Source organism: Pezoporus flaviventris, unplaced genomic scaffold (assembly GCF_033815535.1).
Source record: "Pezoporus flaviventris isolate CSIRO_AGI_PZ_B2104156 unplaced genomic scaffold, CSIRO_AGI_Pfla_v1 ptg000036l, whole genome shotgun sequence".
In the NCBI taxonomy this organism is placed as follows: Eukaryota; Metazoa; Chordata; class Aves; order Psittaciformes; family Psittacidae; genus Pezoporus; species Pezoporus flaviventris.
Window position 1 is genome coordinate 5,911,017 of NW_026892584.1, and position 17,555 is coordinate 5,928,571.

Below are 17,555 nucleotides of genomic sequence, written 5' to 3' on the forward strand. Positions count from 1 at the left end.
TACCCAGATGAGCCCAGATAGTTATAAGGAATTTCAGCAAGCATTAAATTTGTCTTTTTCTTCATTGGCAAGGAGTTTATTTTTGGTGTGAAGACTAGAATCTCTACACCTGTAAGGTTAATGTTTAGCTACTTTTTGGCCAAGCAATTTATAGATACAACTAAGCTTAAACAAGGGTGATGTTTTCTGCAGAATCTGTGCTAAGGTAAGATGATCCAAAGAATAAGGAAAGTTGAATTAAAGGAAGTAATACAGTTAAACTGTTTGTAGAGTTTCTTAATGAGTCTGTCTTGCCATTTTGCAGACTGCTTGTGAAAAACAGTTTTAGTTTTTCCCTCAGCACTGACTGATAGGCATTGTGCCTTGTTTCAAGGCTTTACTTCTCTCATGTCTTGAAGCGCTTAGAGTGTTCCTGATAAACATTAGCTGTCTTGACTTCTAATTATCATGGAACCATGTGCATAATGGGAATCTTACTCCTAAATTCAGGTGCTTACTTGAAACATGAGAGTACTTGTGTACATGCTGTCCCTTTGTGCCAAGTGTTCCTTTGAATGAGAAGACAGATGCACTCACTCTGTGTGCATCCCTGGCCTACCACTGGAGCTGCCTTATTAGGTAGATACACACTCCACCTGCCGTGTTTGGGCAATTTGATACTGGGGAAAGCTGAACAATGACACCTGCCCTCTTTTAAAAATAAGAAACTTCTTATAGGGTGCACCAGAAGCTGTTTCAGAATCAAGCTCTCAGTTGTATTTATTGACTTTGGGTGCATTTGCAACACCTAATTCAATTTGTGATTTACTTTATACAGCTTATCCTAGTCTGCTTATGATCAGTCCCACAGCAAAATCCTACCGGAATTACTTGGTCCCTACTGATGATTTGCTGCTTTTGTACATTGCTCAAATTTCTGGCATCACTGATTCTGTGTGAGGTTAATCTGTTCCAATTGTTTTTTTCCTATTAAACTGTGAAAGTGCTTCCATCCTTCTGCACTTAGTGAATCATAAGAAGTAGCTGGAGTTCTGTTAGCTCTCATGACTTGGTACGTATTTTTGCTGCAAAGCCATAGTGAGACCTGAGTTCAGATGTGCCTCCTAGAATAATGCGATGAAGCTAGGTTGAAAGTACCCTATAATCTGGGTGAAGGGATTTTGTATAGAGAAGGCTAAACAGACAAGTGGCAGTCCATGCTAATTCTGCAGTGAAGAAAAACTGAATGCTTCTACAGGAAAGCAATGTTTCTTTTGTATACTTAATTTTCAAAGCTGATTTCACACATGAATAGGGTTGTTACTTTAATGTATGTGATTATGTAATGTTGAAACCATTTGATACAGATTTTGCAATGTAGGGTGAGGTAAACCTTGAACATAGCTTCTTTTGATGTTGCTGTGGAAACCACATAGGTGGTTTTCCTTTTTTTTTTTTTTTTTTGATGTAAAATGAGAACAGGGAAACAGAATTGAAACTAGTTCAGTTATTTTTTTTCCTCGGTAACAAACTTCTAAGCTTGTTTGAGGAACTGCATTAGTTCTCAAGTTGCTTACAGAAAAGAGAAGGTAACTATTGCAGCTTCTGCAATGTTCTGCAATATCAGTACACCTTTTAGAATGGAATTCGCCAAACCTTTTAGAAGTGTGGACTGATAATCTGAGAAACAGGCAGTTGTATGCATGTGTATGAAGTAGTATTGCAAATATCCTTAAGTTAAAATCTAACTGTATGTGTATGAAAAAATCACCCATCTGTACCTCATATGTACTACAATCTCTTTTGTACCTAGTAAACAACTTTAAAATTAATCTTCTTTCTTAGTTACCTTCTTGAAAAACCTGGAAGTGTAGGCCTTATGCTGCTTTTCTCAAAGTCAGCTGAGCGGTTCAGTTATGATTGGGGCAAGTGTGTTTTACAGAATAACCAAACAAATGCAATTTGTTTCTTTTGTTTTTTTGATTCAGATGCAATTTGAATCTTTTAATAAGCACAAAATCCAAAGGTGAGTAAAATATGACCCTTATGCTTAGTATCCTTTTCTAAATTAAATCCCAGGCTAACCTGTGCTTTGTGGATATAGACAACCATTTCATCGAACTGCCAGAAGACCTACCCCAATTCCCAAATAAACTTGAGTTCATTCAGGAAATTTCAGAGATACTAATGGCTTTTGGAATTCCACCTGAGGGAAACCTTCACTGCAGTGAAAGTGCCTCCAAGATTAAGAGCCTCAGAGCATGTGACCTGGTTTCTGATAAAAGAAATGGGAACATAGCAGGATCACCTTTGAATTCCTATGAGCTGCTAAAGGAAAATGAGACTATTGCAAGACTCCAAGCACTTGTTAAAAGAACAGGTGTGAGTCTCGAAAAGGTAAGCTGTGAAGGTATCTGCACTCTCTGGACCTTCAGTAGTAGGTTGTCTGAAGTCATGGTTCAAAGACATTGTTTGTCTTCACCAGAAAGAACTTTATGTTAACATGTTCACAAACCTTGTGAACATCTGAGAGACAAGGGGAAGCTTGGGGGGGAGAGAGGGGTGGAGTTTAATCCCACATCATCTATGGAGACCTTTGGCTATCCTCCCAAGTGTTTTTTTGCCAAGGTAATGTGTTTTAAAAATCATCTTGCCTTGTTTATTCTTGGTTTTAAGATTTATTCTAAATGTACACCACTGTCCTACTATTTACATGGCTAAAACTGACATCCACGTAATCCTGAAGCTAGGATCCAATTTTGGTTTCTGTAGGTATCTTTGTGTAGGAAGAGGTAGAATATGTATATTCTACACCATTCTGTATGTAGAATGTGTATGTAGCGTATGTATAATTTTGCTTCTGTATGTTTGCCAGAGGGATACTATGATGCTTTTTTCTGGTTGATACTTTAAATTGCATTAGTGTCTGATTCCCAGCAAGTGGATGTGCACAGCTCATGGTGACCCTGGTTAGATTTTTTTTTTTTTGGCAGTCAGAATTGGGGAAAAAAGTTGTGGCCCTTTTTCATAAAAGATATTGCCTGAAAGTCCACTGTGGGTTTTTTGAGCCTTTGTGGAATGCAGTGAAGATTTTCTCAGCAAACTAAGGTTTTATTTCTTGCATGTTTAAATTATCTTGACCAGGTCTTCATTGCTGAGTCTGATTCCTACCCTGTAACTTGGGCTACAGGTGGTGCCAAATAGATAGAAATTGTGTGACCTGCGATCGGCTGGAGAGCTTCTTTGTGGGGAGGGAGCTGCAGGGTGGTTACAAGAAGGAGCATTTGGTTACTAGACCGGATTTGATGCTCAGATCAGCTGTGTTCCTCTTCTCAGGTTTTTCTTTTGCATTGTTTTATTCTTGTTGAGGGGAAAATTGCTAAGAAACATTGGCTCCTTTGCTGAATGGATTGGGAAGTAGTGGGAAAAGTACAGGTCTTTTTAATTTTTGCACATTCAAGCCTTTTCTACTCTTTTCTATAGCAGTAAAAATCCCGTTTTACTAGCCTTTTTTATGATGATAGGAGTGTATAGGTTGTAACTGTCAAAATTTTCTCAAATATGTAATTAAAAAATCTGCTTAATGCCAAATACCCAATTAATGAAGAATGTATAGATGCCAAGTGCTACTTATGAGAGGCAGCTAGAAGAAATGGCTGAATAGCAGAGCACTCTTTAGCAGGGAGCATGGCTATATGATGCTATTTATAGCCAGCCTTAGACTGCTATAACCAAGGTGCTTTGAGAAGCATGGGACAGCTGCAGCAACTGCATCATTGTGCAGATGTTGTAAGCTCTGGATATTATGTCAATTATGTGTGGTGGTGCCTCTTATAATAATTAACGAAGGCAGGGGTTGTAAATGTGTATTCAAACTAGTGCATGAATGCTTGTGGCTTGGTTTTGGTTTGTTTTTTTTCCCTAAATACCCAATTCCTATCAAACCTAATATGAACTGAATATCTGAATCTCTTAATGCTGTTTTCATAAATCTTAGCCCATGTGTTTAATGAAATATAATGCATTTTCAGTTAAAATTACTCTGGTCTGTGTAGTGATGAATTGTGCATTACATTGTTGAAGACTGAAGTTACAGGACATTAGGTACTAGAGATGCATGGCTTCTTTTTACTGTTCATTTCTATCTTCATTTGAAAGTTGGTAGGTATTAAACTGTAACAGTACTAAACCTGGACTTGTATTACACCAGACAGAAATATGTATTTGCTTAATATGCAGGGGTAGTAAAAACCACTAAAAAGCCTATGCAGGTGATTCAAGGGTAGAATAAAGTGAATCAAGTGTATGGCATACAGGGCATGTGTATGGTTGTTATCTATCCTTTTTAGTGCTAAAGTAGGTTATAGTTTATTATTGAAATTAGAACTTTTATAGACAAAGTGGTTTTTTTCTAGATTTATTTGATGTTTTATTATAGCGCTTGAAACTAATTTTTTTTTTTTTTTAATTCTTTATTGGAATGTTGACTTGAGAGCTGAGTGGCAGATTAAGAGCTTGTATATCAGGAATACCTCACAAAGCAACAATACAAATGTTTTGTGTGTTCTCTTACTTTCTCAGTTGGAGGTACGAGAGGAGACCAGCAGCAAAAAGGATCTTAAAATTCAGTGCGATGAAGAAGAATTCAAGATTTACCAGCTGAACATTCAAATCCGTGAAGTTTTTGCCAACCGCTTTACACAGATGTTTGCAGATTATGAAGTATTTGTTATTCAACCCAGTCAGGACAAGGAATCTTGGTTTACAAACAGGGAGCAGATGCAGAACTTTGATAAAGTAAGTTGTAATAAGAAGCTATGTGAATTTAAGGACTAAAACAGTACTCAAACCTAAGACTCTGTTTATTCAGCCATAAAATGAAAAACGGTACTCTCAAAATTGTACTTTATTCCTTAAATTTCAGTGTTCCCCAAAAATGTCACGTAATGTACGTGGAAGAATGCATGCATACACATGCTTAGAGGGATAAGGATATGCTTCTAAGGATAGTGTAGTAAAGTACAGTTTGCTGTAGAAAAATAGCTTAGGAAGCCTCACTTCAACGTTGATATACAGGTTAGACATTAATATCACTAGTGAAAATACTTTGTTTGTTTTATTTTTTTAACTAGAGGAATTTTCTGAATATGTTAATAAAACCATGACTTCTGATTCGGAGAAAACTCCAGGAACAAACTTGCCAACAAAGTTTTCAAGCTGACAAGCAGGTATTCTTTATTGCGGCGCCGGGAGACACGGGGGATAGCTCCTCCTAACGTGTGTCTCCCCATTGCCACACAAGCCGTCCTTTTATAGCCACTGGGCATACGTACATATTCATGAGGCTACGTGTGGATTACATAATTTTCCAGAAAGTTCCCCGCATGCGTGCAGAATTGTGGTGGTGGTCTCTGAGGGTCGTTTACTTCTTCCAACAATCTTCATCACTTCTGGCAGCCTTTGAAGCATGCGCAGTAGATGTTCATACCAGTTTGTTTTGTTAGCACCAGAGACATAATAATCCTCCCATCCTCCTACTTATCAGTTAGTTTAACTGTAGCCCATCCTGGACACCTGTGGTTCCCAGATACTCCTTATCCCTGTGTCCTGTTCTTCTAGACTGTTTTTCTTAAACTATGTCACAACTATAACGATTTATCTTGTGAGAATTCTCAGTATGTTCTCTAGCTGTACTCTATTTTTTTCCTCTATGTATCATGCACCTCAGTAATTTTCCATTGCTACTGTTACAAAGCCATCAAACTTAACATTACTTCAATCTAATTCTAAAGGTTTCTGTATTCCATTTTGTGATTTTGCACCCCTTTGTTTCACTTCACATGACACTTACGTACATGTGTACCAAACGTTTTCCTAGCTCTATTCTAGGGAAACATAAGACCCAGTTCTTCAGATTTTACTACTGTCTTCTTTACTGGAGATCAGGTATTTGTCAGCAGGATAGTTCACGGGGATGAAGATTATGTTGTAGCACTGCCTGCTAAAGCGTTAATCTGATTCCCATCAAATCATATGAAAAGATTCTCATCAATGTTGTAGGCTATGAGTCCAGTCAGAAGTACATAATATCCACACTTGTGGTACTGTTGCTGTGGTTAGCTGGGATTCTGTTGAAATTTTTTGAAAATTAAGTAAATACTAAAATCACAGTTAAATAATTGGTGTGCTATATAATAGGTGATTGTCGTGAAGCTGGAGATTTCATATAGAATGCTTCTGAGATAGACTTGACATGTGTAATAAAACTAGGCTTTAAGTGGCACCAGAGCTCTATAAAATGTCATTGATTAGCAAAATTGGTGCTTTTGGTGGATGTATCTCTCTGAAGATTCCCAAACTCTCTTATCTCATCTTGTCTGTTAGGCATCTTTCTTGTCAGACCAGCCTGAACCTTACTTGCCTTTCCTCTCAAGATTCCTGGAGACCCAGATGTTTGCATCTTTTATTGACAATAAGATTATGTGCCATGATGAAGATGATAAAGACCCTGTTTTGAGAGTATTTGATTCCAGAGTGGATAAAATTAGGCTGCTAAACGTTAGGACACCAACTCTGCGAACATCCATGTATCAAAAGTGCACTACCATTGATGAGGCTGGTAAGAGTAATAAGCCACTTTCTTGACACTGAAGAAAATACAACTAGTCAGTGCTGTTTGTGGTAAACATTAAGTAACGATTCATGCTTTGAAACCTCAAAAAAACCCAAAACCAAGCCCAAATGAAAGGACCGAAAAAGCTGAGGTATAAAGTTTAAGGGGGAAACTAAATGTTATATTGGAAGCTGAGGTGTGAGATGAAATTAATGTAAAGTTTAATTGAACTCAGCTGTTTTCCTGCATGCTATGTGTGAAAAATGTTTGAACTTAAAGAGGATAAATGTTTTTCTCCTTTTGGTGGCAATTCTTTGCTTTTTTTTTTTTTTTTCTTCTTTTTTTTTCTTTTTTTTCAATGCACTCTTGTACTGTTGTACCTGTTGGGTCACTAAGAAACTTTCACCCCCTTTCTTAAATTTGACATCCGCTTTTAGTTGAGGATGTGTGATTATAGATACTTGTCTGATTAAGACACCTTTAAAAAAAATTCTTTCTTACTGTTTCAGAGAAATCTATTGAATTAAGGCTAGCAAAAATAGATCACACGGCAGTCCACCCGCACTTACTGGACATGAAAATTGGACAAGGGAAATACGAGCTTGGATTTTTTCCCAAGCTTCAGTCTGATGTTTTATCCATTGGACCAGCAAGCAACAAGTGAGTAAGCTAGGACAACAGGTGCTGGATCTTTGCAAGGTCTATGGAATGGTACTAAAGCAGAGATATTAGAAAGCAAATCCGGTATCTTTTTGTGAGCACAAATCAGATGATGTGGGTGGGTTGTATTTGAAGGGGTTTTTGTTATTTCTCTTGATTTTTATTTTTTTTCCCCCTCTTCTTTTCCTTATTTTCCTCTCCTTTTCCTTTTTTTCCCTGCTGTTTTTCCCCTTTTTCCCCCTGCTCTTTTCTTTCTCTTTTCTGAACTTCCAGAAGCAAATTTAGTTAAGAAAGCCCTATTAAGTTTGAGGTTAAAATTGTTATATTTTGCGTTACTTTTAATTACTGTTGATGTGAAAGCATATCTCCTTACTTGATCTCAGTTAAGACCAAGCAAATATTTTAGGATATCTTCTTATAAAAACTTTGAAGGAAGAAGAAGGTGGTGTAAACTGCAAATATATATCACAAAGGAATAGAAAAATACAAAGCAAGTAAACGTTCTGTTTTTTTTAAATACTTTGGTTGCCTCACGTTGGATTCTTGTACAGAGATTCTTTTGTGTGTATTTGCAGTTGCACTTTGTCCGATGTAATTAACGTCAAAATCTTCAACATACAATAAGATAGAAACTTATTTTCACCACTGCCCTTCACCTCACTCTTGACATTTAATAATATTCTTCTGTCTGTAGGTGGACAAAGAGAAATGCTCCTGCACAGTGGAGACGGAAGGACAGACAGAAGCAACACACAGAGCACCTGCGTCTTGACAATGATCAGAGAGAGGTGAAAATTGTTCAGCTATAGAGATCTGATTTTTTTCCCCCCTTAATTGCCTGAATAATGCTCTGTAACACTTATGAAATGCCTAGACAGTTACTTGCAGTCCATCTCTGCTCTCCCTTATATGTATTTAATACAAATGAAAGTCCTTATCAGATCAGAATTTCTTAGTTTGCCTATTCTAAAGTTAAGCCATTTTTACCCCCTCTCAGGACAAAATTATTTCATCCCATGTACAGGGAGAGTTCCCTGAAAATGTTCTCACATGCTTTAAAATTTTGTGGGGTGGTTTATTTTTATTTGTCGTTGTGTTTTGAGTGGGTTTGGTTTTGGTTTTTTGTTTGGTGTTTTTTTTTGTTTGGTGTTTTTTTGTTTGGGTGTTTTGTTGGCTTTTTTTTAATATAAGGGAGGGGAGGAAGGAGAAATTAAACTTAAGTTTTTAGTCATCTATTTCCTGTTTCTAAGTAAATTAGTCACCCTGGGCTGCTTTTGTGTATTTGATGGAGAAAAGAGAATCACCTCCAGACAGTGATTAATTTAATCCTAAAATCAGAAGCATTGCCTTTTGGAGTTGCCTGGCTTTTCTCTGTAGATCATAAAGAAATTCTTAAGATGGCAGATTGACACACAACCTCATACTAAGGTGGGAATGTAAACCCCATCCATACTGTCAGGTTTGTGTCTGCCTTTACACAGCCCAGGCTGGTGCTGGTTTAGCCACCTTCTGAACTGATAATTTCTCTAATGACAGTTACTATAGCTGACAGTTATTGTTTGTGGTGAAGAGATTTTGAAAGATCTGGGTGATGTGAACTAATTACAGTACAGTTTCTGATTCGTATGATACAGACTGCAAACTGTTATACCAGGTGTTGATTTTATGGGTAATTTTGAAAATAATCTGGTTTAAAATATCAGAATTATTATTTTTTTTTGTTTAGTAACCCAAAGCTTTACTTTTGTTTAATGTATGTTTTTCATTGAAGACAATATTCTCATGCCTTGTTAAATATCTTCAGAAAAGCTTCATTTGGAATTTTATAGTCTTGTGTCTTTTAGGATAGTGCTGTTGAAATCAAATATCTTTGCCTGTCCAGTTCATTCTTTAATGTAGTGATGAGTTTGTTTCTCCAATGTACTAATTTCCAGAATTTTCTCACTGGTTTCTTAAAATTTGTTGAAGTATAGTGTTATCTATGTCATTCATAACCATGTAACAGAAGAATGCCTGCATAATAAAAACCCACCTATGAGTAGTTTCTGGCTTTGACATGTTCTCTATGATCAGATAACTCTAAAGTACTTTTTACTTAGAAGTAACAGAAGTGAAGAATAGTTGATTTGTAACCTCATTATTGCTTTTAACACTTACGCGTGAACTCCTGAGATACCAATTAGGTAATCACAAAGGCAAAAGTCTACCTCTAGTCTCTGGGGGCTTTTGTTTTGTTTTTTTAACTGATCCTTCATAAGTTGATTATCCTGTAGGAATTATTCTGTCACACAAGGCAAATAATTTGTGAGGAAAAAGAATTACAAATACAGATTAACTGCCAGATTAATCTGTACTGGTGTTTCAGGGTTGTATGCAGTACCTTTTTGATTTCATAATACTGACTGAACATTGAACCCCTCTCCCAGGTGAACCACTGACTTTCCTATTCAGTGTGAAAGAATGGGGAGGAGGCCAATCTGAGATGAACACTGGGGATCAGGCTGAGGAGGAGGCAGTGGTTTCAAAGTGCAGTGTTGTGAGTTGTAGACATATCGAAGCTTTGGGGCAGCCAACAAAACTCTGTGGAATTGAAGCTTAGTGGTTTTTAACTTGCAAATATTTGTGCCCAGTGGAGGGCAGAGTTTAAACCAATTCAATGACTAAACCCCATCTTTTCTTTTTTCCTTTCAGATTCATTACTTACGAATTTATTTTTATGTTGAATGCTTGGGAGTTCTGCATTGTATTATGTCTTCACTCTCTTCCTTTTCTGTTTTGCATGCTTTTATTACTTCTTATGTGCTTACCACTTTTCACTTTGCATGGTCTGCTTGGCTTTTTGCTACCAACTTGTCCTGCCAGCACCTGGACTTTTCCATGTCAGAACTTCCGTTGCAATTATGTTTAGTCTGGGACCAGCATGATTGGCCCTTCATGCCCTCTATAAAATCTGTGTCAGAACGTTATCTGGTATGTCCAATGCACAATATGACTGTGATCATAGTCCTGGATAAAGATGCATAGTTAAATGTATATATCATAGCTCTTTAGTATAAGGCTGATAGAGAAGGTGTGGTTTTCCCTCTGCAAAGCTTGTACTGTGTTTGACAAATTTATCTGCGTGGATAGGCTGAGTGGAGACCTCATAGCAGCCTTCCAGTATCTGAAGGGGGCCTATAAGGATGCTGGGGAGGGACTCTTCATTAGGGACTGTAGTGATAGGACAAGGGGTAATGGGTTAAAACTTTGACAGGGGAAGTTTAGATTGGATGTAAGGAAGAAGAAGTTCTTTACTGTAAGGGTGGTGAGGCACTGGAATGGGTTGCCCGAGAAAGTTGTGAATGCTCCATCCCTGGCAGTGTTCAAGGATTGGTTGGACAGAGCTTTGGGTGACATGGTTTAGTGTGAGGTGTCCCTGCCCATGGCAGGGGGGCTGGAAGTAGATGATTTAAGGTCCCTTCCAACCCTAACTATTCTATAATCCTATGATCTGTTCACTGATGTTTCGGTTGGTCATTATTTCAGTGTAAGCTAGAGAAGTTGCCTATTAATCTGAAATACGTATTAATCCTTAGCATTCTGTCAGTGCCTATGCAGGACTTTATAACTTAGTCATAGCTGGCCATGCCTCAAACAATCAATGATCAGCTGTACTGATCACAAAACATTTGTAATAGTATTCTTGCCTCTGAGGTGAAAACAGTGGCAACTCCTTGGCAATAACAGGAGCTGAAAAGCTCTTTTGAGTATATTGAGTTCAAGAAAGTATTTTGCTCAAAACTGCAGATGCTTTATAGCTGAGAACTGCTAGTAGCATTTTGAAACTGTTTATGTAAGAAACAGAATTTCTTAAGAAATGCAGGGCATAGTACAGATCTCAGATGTTGTCAAGCTCCAAGCAGAGTTTTCTTGCAGTCCTCATGTAGACTGGTCTGCCAAACTTGGTCTGGGTAATTACTATAAACTTCCATTTTATATGAAAAAATAACAAGATAATTCTCAGTGGTGGAGGGAGCAATTGAATCTCTATGCATCTAGATATCCTTGGCAGTTTGTATTGTGTTTTTGTTGTTCAGCAACGTATGTTCTAATACTAGTTAGGTAACATGAATGGGGAATTAACTCCCAGTGAGCTAGCACCCCGAGTGCCCAATATAATACTGAAAGAGGATGTAATCCTTTCCTCCTCATTGCCCAGGTGTGGGTTCAAAAAATAAGTTTACCTTTTTCCCTTGGCAAAGTAGTCTCACTTGCACTTTTATCTGTATTTGTCAATTTTCTACCCCAATATAGAAGTATATCCAAGAAGCCAGGAATCTGGGCAGCACTATTCGACAGCCCAAACTGTCTAACCTCTCTCCATCGGTAATTGCGCAAACAAACTGGAAGTTTGTAGAAGGCTTGTTGAAGGAATGCCGAAATAAGGTAACACAGAGATGGTTCTGTTCTCTTGAACCTCATACTCACCCTTTATGGACCATTTTGTGGCCAGTATGTTTGAACTCTCCTCTTCCATCTGTTTCTGCTTTATTCATATAAAGGATTTTGCATTCTAGTGAGAAATTCAGGAAAAGATAATGTATTTAGCAGTTCTGCAAGGAATGGAAACTTTATAAAGCAGATTTGTGGTAGAGAATGTAAAATGATAGAAAGATTGAATATTGTGATAGGTCTTTATCACCCCACTGCCATGTCTATTATAGTATATTTGAGTTATTACTAATGAGACTATACTATTTCAACAAGAGTGAATATTCCAAAAGAGGAGGTTCTGGTGAAAATACAGGAGCTTTTCTCATAACTAAAGGAAGTGGGTTAACAAACTTCTGAAATGTAAGTTTTCAAGCCTTAAGCAAAGAAATTTGGCATTAGTTTGTAGACATGCTTCACCAGTATGTATTCAATCATATATTCATCTGAATTAAATGTTAGTGTTTATACTAACACAGTAAAGAGAATAATTATCAAGTAGACACATTCTTGCCTTAAGTCAGTGGAGGTAATACAGCAGTTGTATATAACTTTGTGAAACTGTGTTTGGTACATGCATCTACTTTAGTTTTCTGTGTATATGAAACTGTCCAAATAATCCACTTCACTTTATAATAGAGGCATATAATGATGAAAATCCTTGAAGATAGACTGTGGAAATGCAACTCTAGTGAATGTAGTGAGCCTGCTGTTAGAAAAATTACCAGGGAAGGTGAGGAGAAGAAGCTAGAGGCTAACTGGTGATTCTTCATCTCAATTAAGAGTGTTGCCTAAGGGAGTGTTACTCATTTGAGGGATACTCTAGAATAGCAACAAAGGTGAAAAAATGTGTAAGAGATGATCAGAAGTGATTCCCTAGTAATTTTCCCTCCAGGTCACTATGCATTGAATATTTTGTGACTGGGAGACTGTACTTCTAAATGTTGGTGAGAGCTTTGTTGACCAGAATGAAGCTGTGCATGATTTAGGAGGATGTGGCTCATCAGGAAACTCAGGAGGTACACTCCAGAATGGGTTTGGTTTAAACAGAAACACCCTTCTGACAGAATGGGATCTCACAAGAATAACATATCCCCCTGCTACTTGGAAGCACTTGTGCATGTTCACCTACGTTTGGAAGACACGGACATAGCATATTGCTCCTTGTCCAGCATTCATCAGTCTTCAGAACCACTCAGGACCTGTGTTGCAGGGCCTTGCTGCTAGGCCTCTCCCTTGTGAATTTGTATCCTGCTGTTCCCTTTATTCGAGTTACTCTGTGGAAGCTTATGTGCCCATTTGCAAGCCCCTGTTAGAAGGATGGAAGAGGCTGTAAAGTAGTCAGCATTGCTGCAGCCATGGCTTGAAAGACAGGGGTAAAAGAAATGCAGTCATGCACTAGCTTCAGAAATACTGTGTATACCCAGTTACTCTGCCAAATCTTAGCTATCGTGTGCTTCCTTGTTGGTTATTTAAAAAGTGTAAGTGATCTTGGAAGTTTCTGTGGAAAGAATTAACTCATTTTTGCCTTCTCCTATTTGAGACCAAGAGGATGTTGGTTGAAAAAATGGGTCGAGAAGCTGTGGAGCTAGGTCATGGTGAAGTGAATATCACAGGTGTGGAAGAGAATACCCTGATAGCCAGTCTGTGTGACCTCTTAGAAAGGATATGGAGCCATGGTCTGCAGGTCAAACAGGTGAGGAACAAATACTTCTGTATGTTGCAGAGTGCACTTTCCTAAAGTCATGTTACGCCCTTCCAGTTTCTGCTTCCAGAGGCTACCTTTTGTGTGCATATAGATGTGTTAAAATACTTGTGTCTCCCTCCAGCCTTTTTTTATGTCAGTTACTTCCTCCTTGTCTGTCTCCACTTTCTGCTCTGGGGTATGTGCATGTGTACATGTAGATGGGTTCCACAGATGACTTCTTGGAAGACTTTCTTTCCATTTAACCTGGGGGTTTTGTTTGGTTTGGTTTGTGGGTTTTGGTGTTGTTTTTTTCTTTTTTTTAATAGGATGGTAAATAGAACTTTTTTGGTGTTCTTAATACTTTTGCTAATGAAGTTGCATAGGCTAGAATGCAGCATATGCTAAAGATGCTCTAAATGGGATATGGTATAGGGATTTTGTTTTCATGCATGTTAATTTAGTTTTTAAGAGTAAAAGCCTTCCTATTTTTGTTCTTCCTGAATGATAGAGGGATAGTTAAGTGATGTATACAAGATCACTAGTTAGGGGTGTTGTTTTTCCTATGAAACTCATAATTGTCATGTTCTTCTGTTTTGGAGTCACATGTGGGACTAGATGGATTTTGGAATGCCTTTATCTTTTCCTCCTCCTTTGTACAAAGGAATAGCAAGGACAGTGAGAATGATAACTTATTCTTTTTTTAAGGAATGTGCAGAATAAATATACATAGTCCAGTCAAATTGTAATTCAGTATCTCTGTTCCCAACACCCAAGCACCAGGGTTTAAATCTGCTCTCCTTCAAACTACATAGCAGTTCTCTATGTGAAGATTTATTGTGTGATTCTCTCCCTTCCCTCTTGTATACCACTTAGGATAGAAGCTGTACTGCTTTCATCTTAGAAGACAGAGCATCAGTATACTCTGCTTCAACTCAGATTTGGGCCTTTCAGACCACCAGACGGCCAACCCTACATAAGGTTAATGCTTTGGATTGATTGCAGATGTTAGCAAACAGTGCTGAATGGTGGAATAAATAGAGTGGTGGAATATAATAGAGGCCTGATGGAGGAAGTGCAGCACATCTTATATTATGATGCACCACCAGTTCTGTGTGTGCTGTGGCCTTTATTAAATTCGCAAAAGCCTGCTGGTCTAGACATGGGTTTTACTTTATTTTTCAATATGGAGCCAAGTAAGACTCATCTTTCACAATTGAGCATAGTAATGAGGATGACTTTCCTTCCACCAATGCCTGCTTTTACCTCTTCCCTGCTGATGAACCCTGAAAATCCTACATTAGCTTCCTGCCAATTCTTCCACCTGCAGAGTGAATCCACACCTTCCTTTGCCCAGAACAATGCAGGAGAGTTGTCAGATATAGGATCTAATGACTGAAGTAGTCTGAACTTTCAGAAGGCTATGGTTATTCTTTTGCCTGTTCTCTGTCCCACTGCTTCCCTTAGGCTGTGCTGTGTTCCTTTCCCTTATACAGCTTGCATTGTCATTGCTATTTGGTGAAGTTAAAGGAGAGTAACATGATAGTAAAGGAAGCAGGCAGATATATGTATGCTGTATGAGTTCTTACATTCATCATATTGTTGACATCTGTTTGCTGCAGGACCCTTTGCTGCTTTATGTGAGCTGTTGCAGTTTTCCTTGCCATGGAGACCAGTTGCTGAACACTAGACTATGCGTGCATGTGTGTGTTCACTGAGAGAAATACCATTTTGAATGTAGCAGTTCCATGGTATTTTTCAGGCTCCCTTTTTATGTTTTTATAAGACTTGCAATTTTGGCTTTCCACGTTGGATCTGTCAGGTATACACATGAGATATTGAGCTGCTCTGAATTTTGTTAAAAGTTCACCAGTGAATACATATTTTTAATAGATTTCACTCAACACAGATGTTAGAGACACTCTAGGCATTATCTTCTGGAGGCAGGCCACTTCTGGAGTAATCCCTCATGGTCATTAGTTCTTTATGTCAGCGAGTGAGCTATACTGTTAAATATACTGTGAGCTATACTGTTAAAATTCAGAGATTTTTAAAGATAGAGTTTTTTAAAAAAGATATTTCAGAGATGAACTACAATTACTTCACTTTTAGGAAGCCACTTACATGACTTTAGATGACACTGATAGTGCAGAATTGACAACTGTTGCTTTACAGTCACAGTTTCTGCACAAAGTTGTAAATAAAAATATGGCTTTATAATATGACTGCATTTCTGAAATGCAAAACTGCAAAATCTTTCCTGGGATTTCAAGTTAATATAATAATTTAGGGTAATATTAATAAATTTCCTCTCTAAGTAATTTCAATCAATGTCTTTGAGAGCCCCTGTTAGATTACTGCTGCCTTTCTGTGGCTTTGCAAGATTTTGGTTTATTGTGCAGAATATTTTAGGATGAATCCAAGAATCTATTTAGTTTGCCAGTGAAAGATTTCCTCAACTCTGCGTTAAGCTACCAGCAGTTTAAGAAAGCAACAATGAGCAAGGTACACCTTTTAACATCATTTGACAGATTTACTTTGGCCTAAATACTACATCCCAAGCTGTAACTTTTAAGTTGGTTTTATAATGTGTAGCATTGGAGTATTATTGCTGATGTGCTTTCATTGTCTTGTTTGTATTTTGAGTTGTCGTATTATGTGTGTGATTATCTAAGTCCTTTGCCTGATGAAATAGAGGGGGATCTTTTGGGGTTCTAAAAATTGACAGCATGCAACTGTAGCCCTGTATTACCCTCAAGAGAACAAATGCACAAGGCTTGGTCTGGGTATAAGATGGTTTACTCAGGCTGGTTCTGTATCTCTTGTCACTTCACTGCTGGAGCGGCAGGGTGGGAAAGACACATAGTACATGTTATGTCCTCAGAACTCTGCTTGCACATAGTGTTTTACAAGCATTTAAATGTTCTGTTATGATGTTAATGAAGTATGAGGAAGGAAGTTCAGTTGGCTTTTTTCCTGTTACCAGAATCGTTAGATCCCAGTAGTTTGACTCTGGTTTTTCTTTCTCAGCCTCTTTACAGTTCCTCAGCACCACCAACTTGTATTTCGTTTCTGGTTTTTACCAATGGCTTTGTAGGGAAAAACATATTTAAATCAAGTCATTGTTATGGCTGGTACTTTCAATGGTGATTTAAACTTTTTGTTTTAAGTTTATTTAGCTGATAGTGATTTCTTTAATGAAGTTTCTGTTTTGGTTGGTTGTTTTTTTTTTTTTAAATTTTAGGGAAAGTCTGCTTTGTGGTCTCATCTGTTACACTACCTAGAAAACAGACAGAGAAAAACTACATCAGGCAGTTTCAGTACCTCAGGTAAGATTGGATTCCACTTGAAGAAGATGATAAAAAGTTGAGTAAGAGCTGCCTGCAGATTTGCACCACGCAGAGATTGTTTCCTTGGAAATATCCTTCACTCAGTATAACTGAATCAAGTATTCTATCTGCTACAGAATTAATATGGACCTGGTGCATTGTCCCAATATATTTTGTGAAAAATAAACTTGTTTGGATTGAGCCTGTTTTTTTTTGGTCTGATGTCTGCCTACTGCAGATATCGGAAATATCTGGTGTTTCAAAGATAGGCTTTAAAATTTATTGCTGTGATATACCAGCCTTCACATGACACATGGTCGTTGCATGGCTGGCAGAGCATGTTGAATTGTGGATGGGAGTGGAAAACAAGTATAAATAAATACAATTGAGTTCTATGTACTGAAATTTTACATTCTGTCTTGAAAAACAATTGAACAGTAGGCTTATTGTTTAAAAGAAAAAGACATGGACAAAACTGCAGCAAAACCAAGAACAAACAAAAAACACAGTAGAAACATTTTGTTATATACAGTGATGCAGTACCAGTAATATTACAAGGTGTTTCTAAGGTTATTAATTAATTTTTAAACACTGCTACTTGTGTCAGATGTGGGCATATGGTTAACACAAGTTATACCCTTTGTGTATCATTCCAAAAAAGGGGTATGGGGGGGGTTGGGGGTGGCAGTGGGTGCTGTAGGCAAAAAGCTGAGAATTACTAATTTGCACAAGGTCCTGTAAGTAATCAAAACCAAAGATTTGGAAAGTATTAAGGTCTCTTGAATGTCACTTGGTCCACAGTGGTTTTGTGTATCAGACT

The 17,555-nt window shown here is 37.7% G+C and overlaps 1 protein-coding gene across 9 annotated transcripts in view; it reads left to right on the forward strand.

The window, feature by feature from the left end:
• Window positions 1–17,555, forward strand: part of DENND5A (DENN domain containing 5A) — a 70,570-nt gene that overhangs the window by 36,759 nt on the left and 16,256 nt on the right. For 5 of the 9 annotated variants that reach the window (XM_061462944.1, XM_061462948.1, XM_061462950.1 and 2 more), the window contains 9 exons: window positions 2,059–2,376; window positions 4,561–4,776; window positions 6,364–6,598; window positions 7,102–7,252; window positions 7,947–8,040; window positions 11,546–11,677; window positions 13,266–13,418; window positions 14,283–14,387; window positions 16,651–16,735. In XM_061462944.1, coding sequence (XP_061318928.1) covers window positions 2,059–2,376; window positions 4,561–4,776; window positions 6,364–6,598; window positions 7,102–7,252; window positions 7,947–8,040; window positions 11,546–11,677; window positions 13,266–13,418; window positions 14,283–14,387; window positions 16,651–16,735 — 1,489 coding nt within the window. Of the gene's footprint in view, window positions 1–2,058; window positions 2,377–4,560; window positions 4,777–6,363; window positions 6,599–7,101; window positions 7,253–7,946; window positions 8,041–9,678; window positions 10,457–11,545; window positions 11,678–13,265; window positions 13,419–14,282; window positions 14,388–16,650; window positions 16,736–17,555 lie in introns of those variants that run through there. The other 4 variants (XM_061462946.1, XM_061462947.1, XM_061462952.1 and 1 more) reach the window with 3 other exon arrangements.